The sequence below is a fragment of the Vipera berus genome (genome assembly GCF_964194415.1).
Source record: "Vipera berus genome assembly, chromosome: 2".
In the NCBI taxonomy this organism is placed as follows: Eukaryota; Metazoa; Chordata; class Lepidosauria; order Squamata; family Viperidae; genus Vipera; species Vipera berus.
The window spans coordinates 153732340-153752371 of record NC_138203.1 but is presented as its reverse complement, the minus strand read 5'-3'; the positions used below and the strand labels follow the sequence as shown (position 1 = coordinate 153752371).

The 20032-nt window shown below is 41.3% G+C and overlaps 1 protein-coding gene across 2 annotated transcripts in view; it reads left to right on the top strand.

The window, feature by feature from the left end:
* PECAM1 (platelet and endothelial cell adhesion molecule 1) overlaps positions 1-20032 on the top strand; it is a 63152-nt gene that overhangs the window by 17699 nt on the left and 25421 nt on the right. For both annotated transcript variants that reach the window (XM_081317650.1, XM_081317649.1), the window contains exons 4-11: positions 687-992; positions 4053-4322; positions 9565-9813; positions 10885-11166; positions 11799-12080; positions 15181-15288; positions 17628-17655; positions 18636-18709. In XM_081317650.1, coding sequence (XP_081173776.1) covers positions 687-992; positions 4053-4322; positions 9565-9813; positions 10885-11166; positions 11799-12080; positions 15181-15288; positions 17628-17655; positions 18636-18709 — 1599 coding nt within the window. The remainder of the gene's footprint in view (positions 1-686; positions 993-4052; positions 4323-9564; positions 9814-10884; positions 11167-11798; positions 12081-15180; positions 15289-17627; positions 17656-18635; positions 18710-20032) is intronic.

Here is a 20032-nt window from a genome sequence, read left to right as displayed (position 1 = left end):
ACAAGAACCCTGTGAGGTTAGCTGGGCTAAGAAAGAGAATGACTGCCCCAAAGTCATCTATCTGGATTTTTATGTCCAAAAGTGGCACTAGAACTCACGGTCCCTTGTTTTCTAGCCATGTGCCTTAACTAACATGGTTCTCCAGTTTGTTACAACTTGTCATAACTTATAATTTGTTATAACAAAAAAAAAATCAAGAAAAAAGACTTTAATTTAATTTAATTTAATTTATTAATATTTCTATACCGCCCTTCTCCCGAAGGACTCAGGGCGGTGTACAGGGCAAGAATAAAACAAGAGTTACAAAAATTAAAAGATAATTAAATACATGCCCATAAAAACAGTTGATACATTAATAAAAACCCCAATAAAATGATAATAAAAAAAACCCCACCAATCCCCCCTCAGGCCAGGCCGGCTTGTTCGAACAGGTATGTTTTCAGATCGCGGCGAAAGGAGCGGAGATCGGGTGCCGTCCGGAGCTCAACCGGTAACTTAGAAGATCCTTTGGAAGAAAAGATCCAGGATCCTAGGCCTCCTTTTTCAGAACTCAAAAAAGCAGTTTGATCTTGAGGCTTTTCATGTATTATCACATGAAAATCCCAAGATCAAGCTGTTTAAAGTGGCTTCCAGCTTGTCACTTGTAAAGGTATATCTTAATTCATGATTGCTTCTCTGTTTTGAAGGCATAATGAAGCCAATATTGAGTGTCCAGAGAACAGCAGTGATGGAAGGTGAAAATGTACTTTTACGCTGTGAGGTGCCAGAAGAAAAGCCACCTTTTCATTTCATATTTTATAAAACTGCACAGTTGGCAAATGGAGTTGTACATGAGAGGAGTCGAAAATCGCAACATGAAAATTTTGTTGAGTTAGAATTCCCCATCGATGCCGGAGACAATATTTTATATTTTGAATGTGCTGTCAAGATGGATCCAATGACAGGACGTCAAATCTCAGAGCGTAGTAACCGAACAATTGTCACCGTTAGTGGTAAGTTAGTTAGACGTTTGCTTTCAAAACTAATCATTAAAGTTATGCTTTTTTATTTTGTTTCAAAAATGCTGCAAACTGAGTTGTAAATCCTTGTTATCCCAGATAAACACATTCTCGTAGGAAGCCCAAACATTTTTTTCACACTTTAAAGAATCACTAAGCAATAGTTCTTTCTACATTTCATATGTTTTGTCTACTTGGCTTTTAGGAGCCAACTCAAATATTCAATCAATGAAATATTCCTAAATGTCAAATCAATTAAATATCCTTAAATATTTCTAAAAGTCAAATCAATGAAATATTCCTAAAATCAATGAAGTATTCCTAAAAAGGAAACCTATGAATGATCCAGTTTTCTAGGTGATATTGTGTCAGGAAATTGTGCAGCAGCTATCCAGATAAAGTCGGGGACACTAACACAAACTTGTAGTTTTTTTAGATATATAAATATATTTATCATTCAAATTTACAGCAGTCTTTGTCATCATCCAGAAAGAAACAATACAAGATAGTCAGGAACCCAGGAACATCATGAGGTAAATTAAACAGTATACAGAACACTCAGAAGAAAAAAAAAGGAGGGGAAAAAGGGAAACTCCCCCTTTATACTTACAGCAACCAATCATAGCGTAGATTGACTCATGCATGAATTAGCACTCTCTAATTAACTATAACTGTGTGTTCTAGCCTAGTGTACACTTTACTGTTCCAGCTACTAAATTCAATATCCTAACATATTGATAAATAATTGCCATGCCAGATGGATCTTTGAATCAACAAGGCGGTTTTCAAATTCTCTGTCAGAGATAGTCCAAGCATGTTAGCTGACTCATAACTGAAGGTACAAGAACTGCCAAAATCACTGATTCTGGATTATCTCTGATGCTGACTGTCATATATTTTAAAATCAGTTAAAGGTTTTTGTCAAATTCCTGTTTATAGAAGGCTTTTGAACAGAAATAAATGTCAAAGTATCTAAGTCCTCAAAGTTCATTACAGAAAACAAAATAACCATTAGTCTTGTGACATCTTAAAGAGTTACCACTTCATTGGTACAACTTTATCAGATATCTGCTGTTTTGCCCTGAGAAACTAATACTATGTATGCATTTTTGTATCCCCCTGCAATTGATATTTTTTGGGAGGATCGGCTGATTAATACATGCTGTGATAAGAATGTCACCATTTTTAACCCGGGGAACTAAAGGATACTGCATACCAATACTGTTTTCAACAACTGTTTTCAACCATTCCACAATTGCTCTTTTAGTTACCGATGCGAGACTTGAAAGCATGTCATGAGCTTATGGGTTTGCCCTCAAGTTGACCAATGGGCAGCACCGAACACCACCCCCACCCCCAGTTGTTTCACTTTTTCCCTGTTTTTCTAGTGATTTCTAAGTTATGTAAGTGCCTACTGTTCCAGGGAGCTACACTGTTGCTCTTCAACTCCACTATCCTTCCCATCCTTTACTCCAGCTCCTGCTAGGGACATGAAAGGAGCTCCCTACTGGGTGTCCCCTGAGGAATGATGATGTCACCGGCTAAATCTTTCAGCCTGGAAGAGCCTCGGTGCTTCTGACTGCTAAGGGTAGGGCAATATCTTTAGAAACCAGTAAGCAGAACAAGGCAAGAATGCCCAAGAGGTCTCCATCTACCCCAAAGTTCCAAATCCATACTGTTGAATTGTCTTATTTCTTTTGCACCCCAAAAGAGTGAGAATTTCACTGGCTCTGCTGCCTTACAGACACAACCACATGTATTTTTGTGAGTGCAGAACTGACCTAGAAGTAGTGGAGATGCTGCCGTTAGAGGAACCCAACTCAAATATTTCATCCGAATTTGCAATTATTTTGCTCAAGTCTGTTCACCATCATGAAGCAGCAGAGATGAAATTTTATGAAAAGGTCTTAATGCAATTTGTTTTTAGAACATTGTCTATGTTCATTAATAATCTCAACAGCATGAGAATAAATTCAACAAGGGTACAGAATTACGAATGGTCTTTTTTGTTTGGGCCCATGCAGTTCTCTGGATTTAAAGATAAAATGGTGCTTTAGATCTTACTTTGACTTAGTAGCATCCGGTGTCTGTCTGTGTGTGTGTGTGTGTGTGTGTGTGAGGGAGAGAGAGAGAGAGAGAGAGAGAGAGAGAGAGAGAGAGAGAGAGAGAGAGAGAGAGAGAGAGAGAGAGAGAGAGAGAGGGAGAGGGAGGGACAGAAAGAGAGAGAAAGAGAGAGAGAGAGAGGGGGGGGGCAAGATAGTGATTATCCCTTGTCCCTTTTGGATATGCAACAATGTTCCATACATGTACAAAGTAGTGGGACTTTCATTACGCAGTTGCAACTACCATCTCACCATACATGCACACACACATTCTAACACAGATGCTATTTGACAGCAAGCCCTTAAACCAAATGTATATTTTCCCAGAGTCTCAACAATCTCAAGAAAGAAATAATAGTACAGCCCTGCTACCTATAAATAATAATTATTTTTACTTTCTATAACTTATTTAATCTTTACTTTTATCTTCCCCACCCTTCCCTTAGCTGAAACTAAGTTAAACCAAAATTAGCAAACTTCCTCAAATAAGTTACCCAGTTCTAATCCACATATCAAAGGATAAGGTCTGCAAACAATTAGGTCTCCCAGAGGAACTTCATGTTCACAAGAATAAACATACCTACACAAACACACACACACACACACATGCACCTCTCAAGTGCCACCCTAGAATCCGCATGATACCTTGCACAAGCTTCCCCCATAAAAAACTGCTGCTGAATCATATTTCTCTGCGGCCTGCCCTTAAATGCAAACTGTTTTGCTTTCAGGAATAAATATTTCTTCTTTCCTCACAGCTGTCCAGATCTCAGTTTTATTTATTCTTGCACAGCCCCAGCTTGTGTTGGAACCCCAAATTATTCTTCTGACAGCTGCCCACAAGACCCAGACTCAGGTTTTTGCTTTAGCAGAGTAACGTAGCCACCTCTCTGGAATCTTTCCATAGGCGGGGTTTTTAAAAATGATGACAGATTTGCTTCTTTTTTGGCAGAACCATTTTCTGTTCCTAAAATAACCATCGACCCACCACAGAATATTACCGAAGGGGATAAGATCTGTATAACGTGTTCAACAGTTCTACTTCGCCAGGATCAAACTGAAATTATCTTGCAGAAAAACAAAACAATTCTGAATAGCACGAAGGGCAGAGAGACCCTAACATATTGCAAGATAGTCAAGATGGAAGACAATGGCAATTATATTTGCAAAGTGGAGCATGGAAGTGTATCTAAAAGTGACAAAAAAGAACTTGTGGTGGCTGGTAAGAGATTTCTCCATCTTGCTTTAATAACTCAGCCCGACCTTAGTCTATGCTTTCTAGTCTATGCTTTAGTCTATGCTTTCACTAATTATGGAGTGGAATATCTACTTTTTCAAGATATGAATTTATCATTTGGGTGAGTTCTAGTCAGAGCAACCTCATGATGTACAGTATTATGATGTCCTTCACACCTTGTGAAACTGCTTCAGGCAAACTCAGCAGAAAATAAGGCAGTATCTGAACACACGTCTTTCCTTTCCTCAAGTTTTACGTATAGCATGATTCCTCAAGTTTTACGTATAGTTCTGCAAATAAACACAGAAGGTGTTGCTTGGTTTTTAGGCAAGCTGTAGGATACTAAGGACAACGTTGCCTTGCCTAAGAATAAGGCAGCCGGGTCCTTCAGCCCACTATTAATCCACTTGAAATCTTTGGAAGGGCACAGCAGACAATAACATTTATCAGGAGGATTTTTCTAATCCATTCAGGATGCTTTTGAGTCATCTCATGGAGTCTGTGGGCAAATAATGAATTACTCTAATGTAGTGTGTAGCTTAGACTTGCTTCGGGTGAACACAGAGGCCTCTATGATAGGGTAGCGTTACAGTGCAGGTAATCCTTGTCTTACAACTTACAATTTGTTTAGTGATCATTCAAAGTTACAACGGCAGTGAAAAAAGTGACTTATGACCAGTTTTCACACTTGCATCACCGTCGCGTCAACATCTCCATGGTCACAGAATCAAAATTTGGATTCGTGGCAACTGGCATGTATTTATGACAGTTGCACTGTCCTGGGATCATGTGATCACTATTTGTAACCTTCCCAGCTGACAAGGCAATGGAGGAAACCAGATTTGCTTAATGACTGCATGATTCACTTAACAGCTGCAGTGATTTGCTTAACAGCTTTGGCAAAAAAAAGTTGTACAATGGGGCAAAACTCGCTTAACAGCTGCCTTGCTTAGCAATGGAAATTTTGGGCTCAATTGAGGTTGTAAGTTGAGGACTCTTTAAAGTCAATGACTATTATAATGTTTGTAGTTTAATGTATTTTAAGATTTAGCGAATGAGGGCGAATATTTAAGATTTAAATTTATGTCTTTTTCCAGTAATGTGCTATAGTAGCATTATTATTTTTTCTCTTATTGTTCTCATTGTATTGTGGGTTTCTTTTTAGAAGAACACATAAACATTAAATTAAATTTCCTGGAAGAAATAAAAGCCACATTTCAGTCATTTGGCAGCGAGCAAGTGAACAAACAAGTGCATTTAGCATTCTTAGAGCGAAAGTGAATCATCCAGAGTTCCCTGACAAGGACAGGTGAAAATTAGACCCAGAGAAAAATGCTGAAAGGGTAGCACTGGGGCCAGCATCGCTCATGCATGAAATTTAAATTTTCTAATTTTGTATACTTCGTTAAAACTGCCAGTTATCTCAGTTATAAAGGCAGTGATGCATTATAATATAATAAAATTTATATTTCCAGATTCCGAAAAACAAATCTGTTAAATTCTGAACTTAGCCCAATAATAGAGAGACCTGCTATCTTTACCATGTCAAAGATTTGAGGGTTTGCCCGGAGGGAGCGGGGGCTGCATGGCTGCCTGAGTGATGCACAGAAAATACTAACATAAATATGCCCGTTTACATAGCAGGCAATAGGAAACCTATGGACTCAACAGCTCCTTTCAATAGATTGCCATTCTCCCATTATTTCTGCAGACTTGAGAATGGCAAATTTCTGTTGGGCAATAAAGCTTCTGTTTTGACTATTAAAAACAGAAAAAGGCAGTTTGGTTTTGTAAGCTGCCAAGAATCATTGAATTGTGGCAGGTCACACATTTAATAGATAAATGTGCAGTTTGCACCTGGGGTACTAAGATTTGATATCCCATGCATTATACTAATATGGAAGGGGCTTTGCACATTGCAGTTGCTATAGTTAACCTGTTCCATCCTATCTTTCATCTCTACAATCACCATACAAATTCCTCCTCACTATAATTCCAATGATGGTGATGTTATCCATTCAGTCGTGTCCAATTCTTGTTGATTTTATGAGCCACATCTCTCCATACCTTCTGATCTTACACAAATTCTTTGAATTGTTCTATGCTCTAGCTCAGGGGTCCCTAACCCCCGGGCCGTGGACCAGTACCAAGCTGCAGTATGCCAGCAACCGGGCCGCACAAACAAGGAAAGCCCTATCCACAGGATGCAGGCAGCACACAAAACCATGCACCCTCCAGTCTGTGGAAAAACCTCTCTCCACATAACTGGTCCCTGGTGCTCAAAAGGTTGGGGACCTCTACTCTAGCTAGTGACAGCTTTGATGGTGATAATTCCAGCACTAATAACTTAAATTCCCTGTTGACTGACAGAAAATAATCTGTATTTAGAACCGTTATTCAAGAATTTTGAGCATATGCTCCCTCTAATTATTTTAATGATTTTTTGGTTCTGATAGGGTGGTTCACCTATGGTTCACCGTGCGCCTTTGGCGTCTAGTCATGCCGGCCACATGACCACGGAGACGTCCTCGGACAAACGCTGGCTTTTCAGCTTTGAAACGGAGATGAGCACCGGCCCCTAGAGTCGGAAACGACTAGCACGCATGTGCGGGGGGACCTTTACCTTTACCTTTAGGGTGGTTCACACTCTGTAAAACTAACATTTGATGACATACCGTAGTGTGTATCTAGTCTCTGAAGGCGGTAGATGTCTTTTCTGGATTGCAACTCAGGCAAGCAAGCATCAGTGTCTCTGGATTTGGGGGTGAAACTAGGTCCAGAGTTGTGCCATTGATAACTCTAGAAGGGTTAGTAATCCCCTCAGGCAGAGCTGGTGTACAATCTGGGGGTCTTCTTGTACTCATGAGTTCTGATCAAGGAATAGTTGGTAGCTATGCCTAAAAGGTAGAAAGGTAAAGTTGTGTCTGACTCTAGGGAGCAGTGCTCATCTTCATTTCTTGGCCAAGAGAACCAGCATTGTCCAAAGACATTTTCCATGGTCATGTGACCAGCATGGCTATATGCCAAAGGTGCATGGAATGCTGTTACTGTCCCACCATCCCACCGAAGTGGTACTTATTAATCTACTTGCATTTGCATGCTTTCAAACTGCTAGGTGGGCAGGACATTTGCACAAATCCATCTTATGTGCCAGTTGTGCCTTTTCTTGGATCTGCTGATAGTCTTTCATGCCTTAGTCACTTCCAGATTGAATTATTGCAACATCTTGTCTTGAAAAGCATTCGAATCCTTCAATTGGTCCAGGAAACAATTGGCATACATAGTATTGAGTACACCTCAAGCTTGATTTAGACTTGTCCACAACTGAGTGTAGGTATCGACACATACCTACACCACAAAGGGGTTGATGGATAAATGTAGGTTGCAAATAGTTGCAGGCCAGCTGACGTGCACGCCTGCCAAATCTCAACTATGTGTTGTGTGGAGATGCATGTCCTGCATGCTGATTGGTTGATTCCTTTTGGGAAGCAGGTGGAAGACAAGTCACGTTGTTTGAGCACCCCCTAGCTCAGGGGTAGGCAACCATGGCTCTTTTGTGACTTGTGGACTTCAACTCCCAGAATTCCTGAGCCAGTTCTGGGAGTTAAAGTCCACGAGTCATAAAAGAGCCAAGGTTGCCTACCCCTCCCCTAGCCAGAAAGTTACAATTCACAGAAGTATAATGCCACAGCTATGCAACTGTCTCCAAATAACAGACACATATGTTCTCTGACTGTAGTGATGCATAAGTCTAAATTATGCATACGTTTGTCTATGCAACTCCACTGAGTATAAGGGGACAGCTATAATTTTTAAAGTTATATATATAGCACAGGGCCAGTTTACTCGCAGAACTGCCTCACCCCTGTTTGCCTGTCCCATCAGAGCACATCTATCTCAGGTTTCTTTGCTTAAATAGTGCCATCTTGCAGGAACCTAGGAGTCACACCGTCTCTGTGACAGTGTCCATCTTAAGAAATAGTATTCCCCACCCCACCCCACCCCAGATCTAACTTTTGGCCTTTTAGAAGTTTATGAAATCCTGGTTATTCCTCCATCATGAGAACCAGTGTTGAAAGAAAAATCAGTCCAGTTCCAAGCTGGGAATAAAAATGGAGGGTGACTGCTTAGGAAAGAAGGTTCTTGTTTATTGATGAGCAGAACCAGCAACAGCATGCAGTTCTGGGACAGCTGACCAAATGGAGTTGAGAGTGGGTGGATTTTTATGGGGCTCTGAGACTTTGAAGTGGAAATGTTTCTGGGTTGTGCAATGAGGTGGTTTTTTGTGTCTTTTGCTAGTCTAATGGCGGCAGTTTAATCATATTATGTCCTAAAGATCATGTGCTGCCCTTGGAATTTGGGTGGGGGAATGTAAATTCTTAATCCCATGAGCTGTGGGGGCTGAAGGCGTTTTGCTTATTTATTTATTTTATTTATTTATTTGGATTTATATACCTCCCATTTCCCGAAGGACTCAGGGCAGTTTACAGGGCGAATTAAAACAATACAATGTACAAAGTTAAAATAGGATTAAATTAAGTAGCCCGGAAATAATTAAAAAATTAAAACCTAACCCAAACCCTCAGTCCAGGCCGGCAAGCTCGAATAGCCAAGTTTTTAAGTCCTGGCGAAACGAGTGAAGGTCGGGGGCCATCCGGAGTTCCACAGGCAGCTGATTCCAAAGGGCAGGCGCGCCCACAGAGAATGCCCTCCCCCTGGGGGCCGCCAGCCGGCACTCCCTGACCGGCGGCACCCTGAGGAGGCCCTCCCTGTGGGAGCGCACAGGACGATGGGAAGTTGATGCTGGCAGCAGGTGCTCCCGAAGATAATCCGGACCCATGCCATGAATAGTGTGCCCCAGTCTTTCTGAAAGGATTACCAAATCTGCATTTCTAAAGGTTGGCCTCTTCAGGTTTCTGCCTGAGGAAAGGGAGACTGGGGCTGTTTCTGCCTAAGATTTTTTTTTTCTCCATGGGAAATATTCTATCCTTTCTGTTTTAATATTTCCCAAAATATTTCATTCTCTGGGGGGGCGGGGTGCAGGGTCCCTACACTAGGTTGTTAGCAAAGGCCAGTATCCCTGCTTTTGAGATTGTATTTGTGAAGTGCTTTGACTGCTGCTTTATATTGGTTATTTGCTTAAGATGGGCAATTTTTCTAAATAAACAAATACCTTCAGGCTCCGCTTCTGTAGATCAGTAATTTACGTTCTCTCTTTATTTTGCAGAACTGTTTTCCAAACCAATGTTAGTGGTTAATAAAACCAGCTGGGATGAAAACAGCATTGTACAAATTCAGTGTCAAGTGAATGGTCCAATGCCGATCAGCCTCTCGCTCTTAAAGGACAACAAAATATTGGCAAACTCCAGCATTTACTCGGCTAAGCTCCATGTATCTGACACTGGAATCTATATGTGTAGAGCAGAGATAAACAACATTTCCAAGGAAAGTGACCCAGTATTTCTCCGCGTTTACGGTAGGTTGATTTAGAGATGTGACACCCTCTATTTTTACTTTTGCCTTCTCCAACTTGGAGGTCTTCTAGATATGTTGAGAGTTGGGACAACTAATCTTGGAATTCTTAGCTGGCACGTCCAAAGTGTTTGGAAAAGCCGAGGCTATGGAAGGCTTTCTTATCTGATAAATAGGAAATCATTATTTTCTGCAACTTTATGGTACAGATAGTCCTCAACTTATGATCAGTTGCTTAGTGACCATTCAAAGTTATGATGGACCTGGTTCAGAAGTTCCGACAGTCGCCCTCCCGAGGCAGTCAAATGACGCCTTTTGGCCTGTTCTTCAACTACTAGCCCATATTTACAGCTGTTTGCAGTGCACCAGGGTGCGTGACCAAGCTTTACAACAGTGTGCAATCACTCATGCTTCATTAAATGAATCATCTGTGTCCTGTGGTAGTGCATTTTTGTCAAGTTTCACCTTCATAAAGAGTACAGTAGTCCTCGACTTACGACCACAATCAAATCCAAAATTTCTGTCATTAAGTGGGACATTTGTTAAATGAGTTTTGCCCCATTTTACGACCTTTCTTGCCACATTTGTTGAGTGAATCACTGCAGTTGGTAAATTAGTAACCCGGTTGCTAAGTGAATCTGGCTTCCCCGTTGACTTTTGTTGTTAGGAGTCACAAAAGGGGATCGCGTGACCTTGGGACATAGCAACAGTCATAAATACGAGTCAGTTGCCAAGCATTTGAATTTTGATCAGATGACCATGGGGATGCTGCAAAGGTCATAACTGTGAAAAATGGTCATAAGTTACGTTTTTTCAGTGCCATTGTAACTTTGAACAGTCACTAAATGAACTGTTGTAAATCAAGGACCTGTATTTCTGGACAAGTACAAACTTCATTTCCCCTCACCATTGTGTGGTTTTCTTTCTGCACTTTCATTTCCCATTTTAGGAATTAACTGCTGTGTAATGAAACAGGGCTGTTTTATTATTTCAGCTGCCACTAATCTCCCAATATGCGAGATAGGTGGCAAATAAATTTAGTTAGTTAATTAATTAATACTCTATTTCTTTCCAGCTCCAGTTTCTCTGCCTGTCCTTTATCAACCAGTTTCCCAAATAGCTGTACTGGAGAAGTTCTTTGTCTTACAATGCTACTCAAGTTTTGGGACTCTGCCTATCACATACACCCTTTACAGAGGGAATATACCTATCAAGAAGATTGTGACCAAAGAAAACGTACCAGCAAATTTTACAGTCCAAGCAACTAGCATCCACGAGTCTGGACAATATAGATGCCGTGCTAACAACGGCCACTCTCTTTCGCAACAAGGCAAAAGAATAAACGTCACAATAATAGGTAACTATTTGGCATGCTTTTATTTTTTTAAAAGATGGGTGAGAATTGCTGTTTGTCATGCTATTTGTCGGAATCTGAATATATCTGAAGAGTGCCAGGTTGGGAAAGCTGATCTGAGGCAATTATTGATTTCATAAGGTTCCTTTGAAAAATCTTTGAACTCTTACGTTGCTAATTTTTTTTAAAAAAGATCCTAATATAGACAGGAATTCCTTGCCTTTGCATGTCTGGAAATGGATTCCGTTAGAGATAACACAGCTTCACGTTTACCTACAGCAACTCCATTTTTTTACACATACGCCCCATTCCCAGCCAGTTTGGTCTAGTGGTGAAAGCACCAGATTAGAAAGCAGGGGACCCTGAGTTCTAATCCTGCCTTAGGCATGAAAGCCATCTGGATGACCTTGGGCCAGTCACTCTCTCTTAGCCCAGCCCATCTCACAGGATTGTTGTTGTGGGGAAAATAGGAGGAGGAAGATAGGTTGGATATATTTGCTACCTTGAGTTATTTGTAAAAATAATAAAAGCAGGATACTGAATTTTTAAAAAAAAACGCAATTGGGAAGGATTAGGACCTTTGCTAACCCAGTTTAATCTACTGCTGACTTTTGTCCATGTACTTGCATCCACAGCTCCAGTTGTTAACATAACATTTGAAAGAAAACCACAGGAGAACATTGAAGATGGCAGTGAACTCTTATTTTTCTGCTCGGTTAAATCAGGATCTTTCCCTATCGAGTTCCACTTTTTTAAAGAAAATGATGCCAAATCATTACATCATGTCATAGAAAATAAAAAACTGTCAGTTATTTGGCACAGGCAAAGCTTCACAAGCCAGGATGAAGGGAGTTACTTCTGCAGAGCTGACAACCAAGCCAAATCTTTTGTGGAAAGCCAGAAGATCCTGATCAAGGGTATGTCCCGCTCCTGAGCACGGTAGACAAAGTCTCTCGGCACTGCCTTCTGTTGCTGATCACCATGATGAAACATGCATTGTGTCATCATGACACAAGGTGCAGATGTTGCACTTGATGAGATTAAATTTCACTCTACGTCAAACTCAATTTCCTTGAGGGCCGCATCAGCATTGCGGTTGCCCTCAGGGGGCCAGGTGGGTGTGGCCTGGGTGGGCGTGACCTACTGTGTGGGCGTGGCTAAAGTGCGTATGCCCTACTGGATGGGCGTGGCCAGCTCTACATCGTTCACATAAAGGGTGCCTATGGGGGCCTGGGCAGGAGTGGGACAGATCTGAGGGTCTCTGGCAGGAGGAGGGTCTCTGGGCCAGGGCCAAGGCAGTGGGGGCCGTTCCCTCACTGTTTCCAGGATGGCTTCGCGGGCCGCATGAAACCACTTCGCGGGCCGGATCTGGCCCCCGGGCCTTGTGTTTGACACGTCTGCCCTACGTAATACCTCCAAGAAATGCTAAGAACAGCTTCGTTAGTACAAGGATGCAAAAGAAAGAAAGTGCGTACTGTGCACCACAAGAGGACAAAGGACATTTTTTTCTGTATTTCTGAAAACATTTTCTTTGCACAATCTCTCAGATTCTGTTCTGTACAGGTGCTCCTTGACGGTTTGTTTGGTGACCGTTCAGAGTTACAGTGGCACTGAAGAAAGCGACATGACTGTTTTTCACAGCTACGACCTTTGCAGCGTCCCCATGTTCACGTGATCAAAATTCAGATGCCTGGCAACTGGTTCAGATTTATGACCGTTGCTGTACCAAGGTCACGTGATCACTTTTTGCCACCTTCTGACGAGCAAACCCAATGAGAAAGCCAGATTCACTTAACAACCGGGTTACTAACTTATCAACTGCAGTAAACCACTTAACAACTTTGGCAGGAAAGGTCATAAAATGGGGCAAAACTCACTGAAAAAAATGTTTCACTTAATAACATACATTTTGGGCTCAATTGTGATCGTAAGTCGAGGACCACCTGTATAATATTGCAGATGCCAGGATGAAACTTAGATAGGTTCTGACAGGTAACGTGAATTATCCCAGATTTCAAATGAACGTACAGGTAGTCCTTGATTTACGACCATAGCTGAGCCCAATATTTCCATTGCTAAGCAAGGCAGTTGTTGATTGAGTTTTGACCTGTTTTACGACTTTTTTTGCCAGATGTTAAATGAATCATTGCAGTTGATAAGTGAATCACTTAATTGTTAAGTGAATCTGGCTTCCTCCCATTGACTTTGCTTGTCGGAAGCCGACTGGAAAGGTTGCAAATGATGATCACATGACCTCAGGACAGTGCAACTCTGATAAAACACATGCCAGTTGCCAAGAGTCTGAATTTTGATTGCATGAATATGGGGGATGCTCCAATGGTCATAAGCACATTTGATTTGTGCTTAGATTGTAAGCCGCCCTGAGTCTTCGGAGAAGGGCGGGATATAAATGGGATTAAAATAAAAATAAATAAAATAAATAAGTGTGGAAAAGGGCCATAAGACACTTTTTCAGTGCTGTTGTAACTTCAAATGGCCACTAAATGGATGATTGTAATGTTGTAGCTCTTTAGTTTCATAGATAGAGAGCAAGTGATGAAACTCTGTGTACCACAGTGTTGCCACATAAACTCTGCCCTCTAAAGGCAAAAGGGTAGAATTTGCATCCTGATGCACATTTTCTCACTTTGGTCTTGGAAGCTGATGCCTGTACCTTTAGGAATGTAAAGTGCTAATGGAAAGAAGTTTGCGTTCTTTCACACCAAGCAAAGGTGAAAAGAGCATTCCATAACACTGAGGCTATCCTAGTCTTTATTCTGTGGCCTTTCCTCTGTAATTTGTCCAATTCTGTTAGAGTAAGATGGCATGGCAGGATCTGCCTGTCCAGCTCCAAGTGCAAGTAAAGGGTTAATTGGAAATACAGGCAGTCCTCAGAATAATAGAATAACAGGGTTGGAAGAGATCTTGGAGGTCTTCTAGTCCAGAGGTCCCCAACCTTTTGGGCACCAGGGACCGGTTCCGTGGAGAAAGGTTTTTCCACAGACCAGAGAGTGCGTGGTTTTGTGTGCTGCCTGCATCTTTTGAATGGGGCTTCGCTTGTTGTGCGGACTGGTTGCTGGCATGCTGCAGTCCAGTACCGGTCCACGGATCAGAGGTTGGGGACCCCTGTTCTAGTCCATCCCCCTGATCAGGCAAGAAACCCTATCCCATTTCAGACAAATGGTTGTCCAATCTCTTCTTATACAGTAAACCTCCAGTGTTGGAGCATTCACAACTTCTGATGGTAAGTCGTTCCACTAATTCATTGTTCTCACTGTCAAACTGTCCTCAACTTACAACAGTTCATTTAGTGACTGTTCAAATTTACAACAGTACTGAAAAAAGTGACTTATGACTGTTTTCAACACTTATGAAGGTTGCAGCATCCCTATGGTCATGTGATCAAAATTCAGACACTTGGCAACTGACTCATATTTATGACGGTTGCAGTGTCCTGGAGTCATGTGATCAGCTCTTTGTGAACTTCTGGCAAGCAAAGCCGATGGGGAAGACAGATTCACTTAACAACCGTGTTACTAACTTAACGACTGCAACGATTCGCTTAACAACTGTGGGAAGAAAGGTCGTAAAATGGGACAAACCTCCGAGGCTTAATAAATGTCTCGCTTAGCAACAAAAATTTTGGGCTCAGTTGTGGTCGTAAGTCTGTAACATTTTTTCCCCCCAATATTCATCTCTTGGAAACCCCAGGGACCTTCCTCATCCCAAAATAGCTGGAGAGGATTGTGATTCAGTTGCACCATTTCTGGTCACCTTGTTTTAAAGGAGAGGAGTATGGAAACCATGAAAGGGGAGGTAGTGGTTCATATCTTTCTAAACTACCCTTAGTTTATGGTTTAACTTTCTGTACAAGGTTAGCAGTACAATTAAAATAACTTGGTGTACCTAACTTAGTGGCATAACTGACCCAGACATAGTGAAGAGTTGACACTGTAGGAAGAGATTCTTATGATATTATGTGCCTGAATTGTGACTTATATTTCTCTTAATTTTTAGTTGTCATGGCTTCGTGGAAGAAAGGACTTATTGTGGCCACAATCCTCCTGATTTTTCTTGCAGCTGTAATTACAATCATTTTCTTGAACCGTCATTTGAAAGCAAAGGGTAAAGCCTATCTTAAAAATCTTTAGTTCTTACCTGTTTAGCAAATAGTACAGGAGTCTTCTGAACCTTTCAGTTGTCAGAATTAATGCTGCGTTTCCCTTATTAACCCTAACATCGGGAATAAAAGAAGGCCGCCTCCACCTACTTCAAATAATACTCTTTCTTTTTCCAAACTAAATCCGTGCTTCATCTGTCTTGCCGTAATGCTTCTGCTGACTGGCTGGAAAGTAAAATATGCAGATGCACACTTAATTATAGTGTTAGTGGATAGGTTAGTGAATCTGGTGAAAATGTTTATGGAGACTTCTGTTGCAGTATGAGCCAAACCTGAGATGACAGAGGAATTCATTTGCAAATTGAAATGGAGAAGAGTATTCGAGTTTACGAAATGCACCCAATTTTCCAGCCATTAATCATGAGTTTGCATGATTTGCCACACTAATTCTAAACACAGTTGTCTTAGTCCTGGATTAACTCATTTATGATTATATGTGAAATTGTTCAATATGAGGTGTTCGACAAATTATAGCTGAGCATGGCTTAGAACAGGGGTAGGCAACCTTGGCTCTTTTATGACGTGTGGACTTCAACTCCCAGAATTCCTGAGCCAGCTGGCTCAGAAATTCTGGGAGTTGAAGTCCATGGTTTCCTACCCCTGGCTTAGAACATTCAATGTTCTCTCACAATTCTCAAAAAAAAACCAACCAACTAGCCACCATGCTTTTATCTAAAAAGTAAAGGTAAACGTTCCCCCGCACATGCATGCTAGTCGTTTCCAACTCAAGGGCCGGTGCTCATCTCCGTTTCAAAGCCGAAGAGCCAGCGCTTGTCCGAGGACGTCTCCATGGTCATGTGGCCGGCATGACTAGACGCCAAAGGCGCACAGAACGCTGTTACCTTCCCACCGGAGTGGTCCCTATTTTTCTACTTACATTTTTATGTGCTTTTGAACTGCTAGGTTGGCAGAAGCTGGGATGAGTAACAGGCCCTCACTCTGTTCCGTGGCACTCGGGATTCAACCCACCAAACTGCCGACCTTCTGATCGACAAGCTCAGCGTCCTAACCCACTGAGCCACCGTGTCCCTTTTTTTATCTACTGCTTTGTAAACCCAGCCTATGTTTAAGTATTTTTATTGAAAATGTTTACAGCAATAATAAGAACTAAAACAAACTATGGTAGAACAGGGAAAAGGAAAGAAGGAAGGGAAGGGGAAGGGGAGGAGGAGGAAAGGAAAGGAGAGACTAAAAATGCAATAAGAAAATAAGTAGAGAAAAGTAGGAAAAAAGAGAAAGATATAAAGAAGTAGCTTCCAAAGTTCTTCACAGCAAGTATAAGTGCAATTATATTTTAATTTCTCTCTCTCTCTCTCTCTCTCTCTCTCCCTCTCCCCTCTCCTCTCTCTCTCTCTCTCTCTCTCTCTCTCTCTCTCTCTCTCTCTCTCGTCACATCTTTTTTCCCTATTTTTATGCAAAAAGTTCACCGGGGTTTCCACTCACCAATGAATGTAGATATTGTCCTTTCTTTAATCAAAGAACTCTGCAAGGCCTGTCAACCCCACAGCGTGAATATTCAGTTTCATGTGACCCAGGAAAATTGAATTAATTAATTAAATACACCATGATAAGCTAACCAGGAATAGCGTATTTAGTGAACTAGTACTGTGCAAACCCAATTATTTTAGAAATCAGGGCAAATTGTGTAATTTGAAACAAACTTCACTTATACAAATTACATAATTATATCTTTAAAAGAAAAATAAACAGTATATTTGAAGATGATGTACAAAATAGTACTCTGAAAATTCCACTGATTGATGAAAAGTTGTATCTGGTAGCAAATAGTAATTAAAAATATCTGTATAGGTAGGCCATGAAACTTTTAAATAGTGGAGTTTTGTAGAAATCTCCTATTTAAAACTTTGTGATTGAAGAGATTTTTGATTGTCAAAGGAAAAGATATATATGTTGCTGTTTGTAAAATGGATTTCTGATAATTGGTTCTCCATTAGTTATAGGTAATTCTTTTGCTTTGACCCTCTAGCCTATTTTGTTGTCTTGAAAGATTTTTTCATAACTGTCCCATTTGCCATTTTACATGGACATACTTTACAAATTCTATTGTTATTTCCGATAATTACAATGACAAATTATTCCTTAAGAAATTAGAGAAAACTAACATGGGTTTAAACTAAGATCCATCTGCTTCCAGGGTTTTTTGTGCAGTGTTAGAGTAACAGTATGAGAAGTACTTTTCCTCCATGTTCATTTGTTTATACAACTGACTTTCTGTTTATGCACTACAACATAGTAATTTATTGTTTTTTTCCCCCTTATCAAGCAAAAAACATTTCTACGGAGTTGTCTGTGTAAGTTGGAATTCAAATTGTTATTGATGAAATACATATATCGATAATGATGGTGATGGTGATAGTGGTGGTGGTGATGATGATGATGATGATGATGATGATGATGATGATGATGACATTATTTATTCAATTGTGTGGGCCAGGTCTCTCTACATCTTCCGATCTTGCACTACTTCTTTGACTTTTTCTGTACTCTGGCTGGTGTCACCTTTGATGGTGTCCAACAACTGTGTTCTCTGCAGGCCTGGCTTCCTTTTACCACCAACTCTTTCAAGCATTATTGCTTTCTCCACATATATCTATCTATAGGTAGTAATAAATAAATCTCTAAAGCTGTTCTGTAGGAACATTCTCATTGACCTGCACAAATGGACACAAGAAATAATTCATTTGATTAGTTAAGTTATAGGAATGTTTTGAGAGGATTAGGAAAGTTGCTACTATGGAAGTGGTCCCTTGGGAGATGTAGACATATTGAATTAAGAATATTCAGTAAAGAAGGAAAAACAGACATTTCCCCAATTAATTGTACTGGTATTCCTCCCCAGGAAAAAGGTGAATAATATCACAGAGGACTATAAAAGTGTCAGGAAGAAACCACGATAGTTGCCTTCTGCTAAATGGGCGTATTGTGAGTGGGTGTGTCAGCCCTTTTGTGGAAGAGCCTATAACACAATTGTAATAGTCCCAAATAGATACACCAGTTCCAAAAGGTTGCCTATATGGCAGAGGTCCCCAACCCCCAACCTGTGGACCAGTACCAGTCTGCAGCCTGTTGTGAACCGGGCTGCAGAAGCAGTTGCCATGCGTGTGAAGCTTCCACTGCTACTGCTGCTACCGGTCCATGGAGTCAGAAAGGTTGGGGACCATGCTGTATGGCATCAGAGGGTACACAACTATATTTCTGAAAACCTGGATAATCCTGTGTGTAATTCATAATGCAAGTGCCTCTTAATTTCCCTTGTTCTCTTTCATTTTAGATCCAAAAGAGCAACCAATTCAGTGGGTGGGAAGCTGACAACAGGACACAATAATGAAGGAGAATTCTATTATGGTAAGATTATTTACTGTCTTAATGCCTATACTGTAGTATAGATTTGGGCACTTCCTCACGAAAGCTATGAAATGCTGCCATCCATCGTGGAAGTTGGCCCTTCTAATTTAATCTGCCCTGGCAACAAAGCAGAATAGGGATTTGGTCTGCACCAGAGAACATCTCCTTTCATGCCAGCTACAGGTAGGAGAAGACCCACAGGACTTCTGTGATTAGGCTTCCCATGCTATCAGTGATCATTCCCCAGTGAAGTGGGGAAAGAGAAACAGAATCAAGAGAACTGGCATCCAAGCTGCTCTTCTCCCCACTTTTTTTCTGGAAGTAGCACCTTTTTAGATAGGATAAGGTAAGGTAAGGTAAAGTAAGATGAGGTGAGGTGAGGCGAGGTGAGGCAAGATGCGAGGCGAGACGAGACAAGGTGATAAGGTAAAGTAAGGCAAGGCAAGGTAAGGCAAGATAAGATGATAAGTTAAGTTAAGTTAAGTTAAGTTAAGTTAAGTTAAGTTAAGTTAAGGGAAGGGAAGGGAAGAAAAGAGAAGAGAAGAGAAGAGAAGAGAAGAGAAGAGAAGAGAAGAGAAGAGAAGAGAAGAGAAGAGAAGAGAAGAGAAGAGAAGAGAAGAGAAGAGAAGATCTTGAATATATAACGGAAGGACGAAGCTTGAGAGTAGCAAAGCTGACCGTGACTTAGCCAAAACATTTGCTTCCCCTTCTTCTCCTGATAGCCATGGGTTGGCAGAGAAGTGAGAGCAATCTACATGGGGCTTCCCTTGAGGACCACCCGAAGGCTCCAACTGGTACAGAATGCAGCCGTGAGAGTTGTGTTGGGAGTCTCCCGATGCTCCCACGTTACACCTCTGCTCCGTGAGCTGCATTGGTTGCTAGTTGTCTTCCGGGTGAGATTCAAGGTACTAGTAATGGTGTTTAAAGCCCTACATGGCAGGGGTCCGGAGTACCTTAGGGAACACCTGCTGCCGGCATCAACTTCCCTCCGCCCTGTGCGTTCCCACAGAGAGGGCCTCCTCAGGGTGCCACCGGTCAGAGAATGTAGATTGGTGGCCCCCAGGGGGAGATCTTTCTCTGTGGGCGCCCCAGAATTATGGAACCAGCTACCAGTTGAGCTCCGGACGGCGCCCGATCTCCGCTCCTTCCGCCGCGACCTAAAAACATACTTGTTCGAACAAGCCGGCCTGGCCTGAGGGGGGATTGGGGGGGTTATTATTATTTTATTGGGGTTATTTATTATGTATTAATTGTTCTTTTAACAGGCATATATTTAATTACTTTTAACTTTTGTAATTTTGTATTTTACTCTTGCCCTGTACA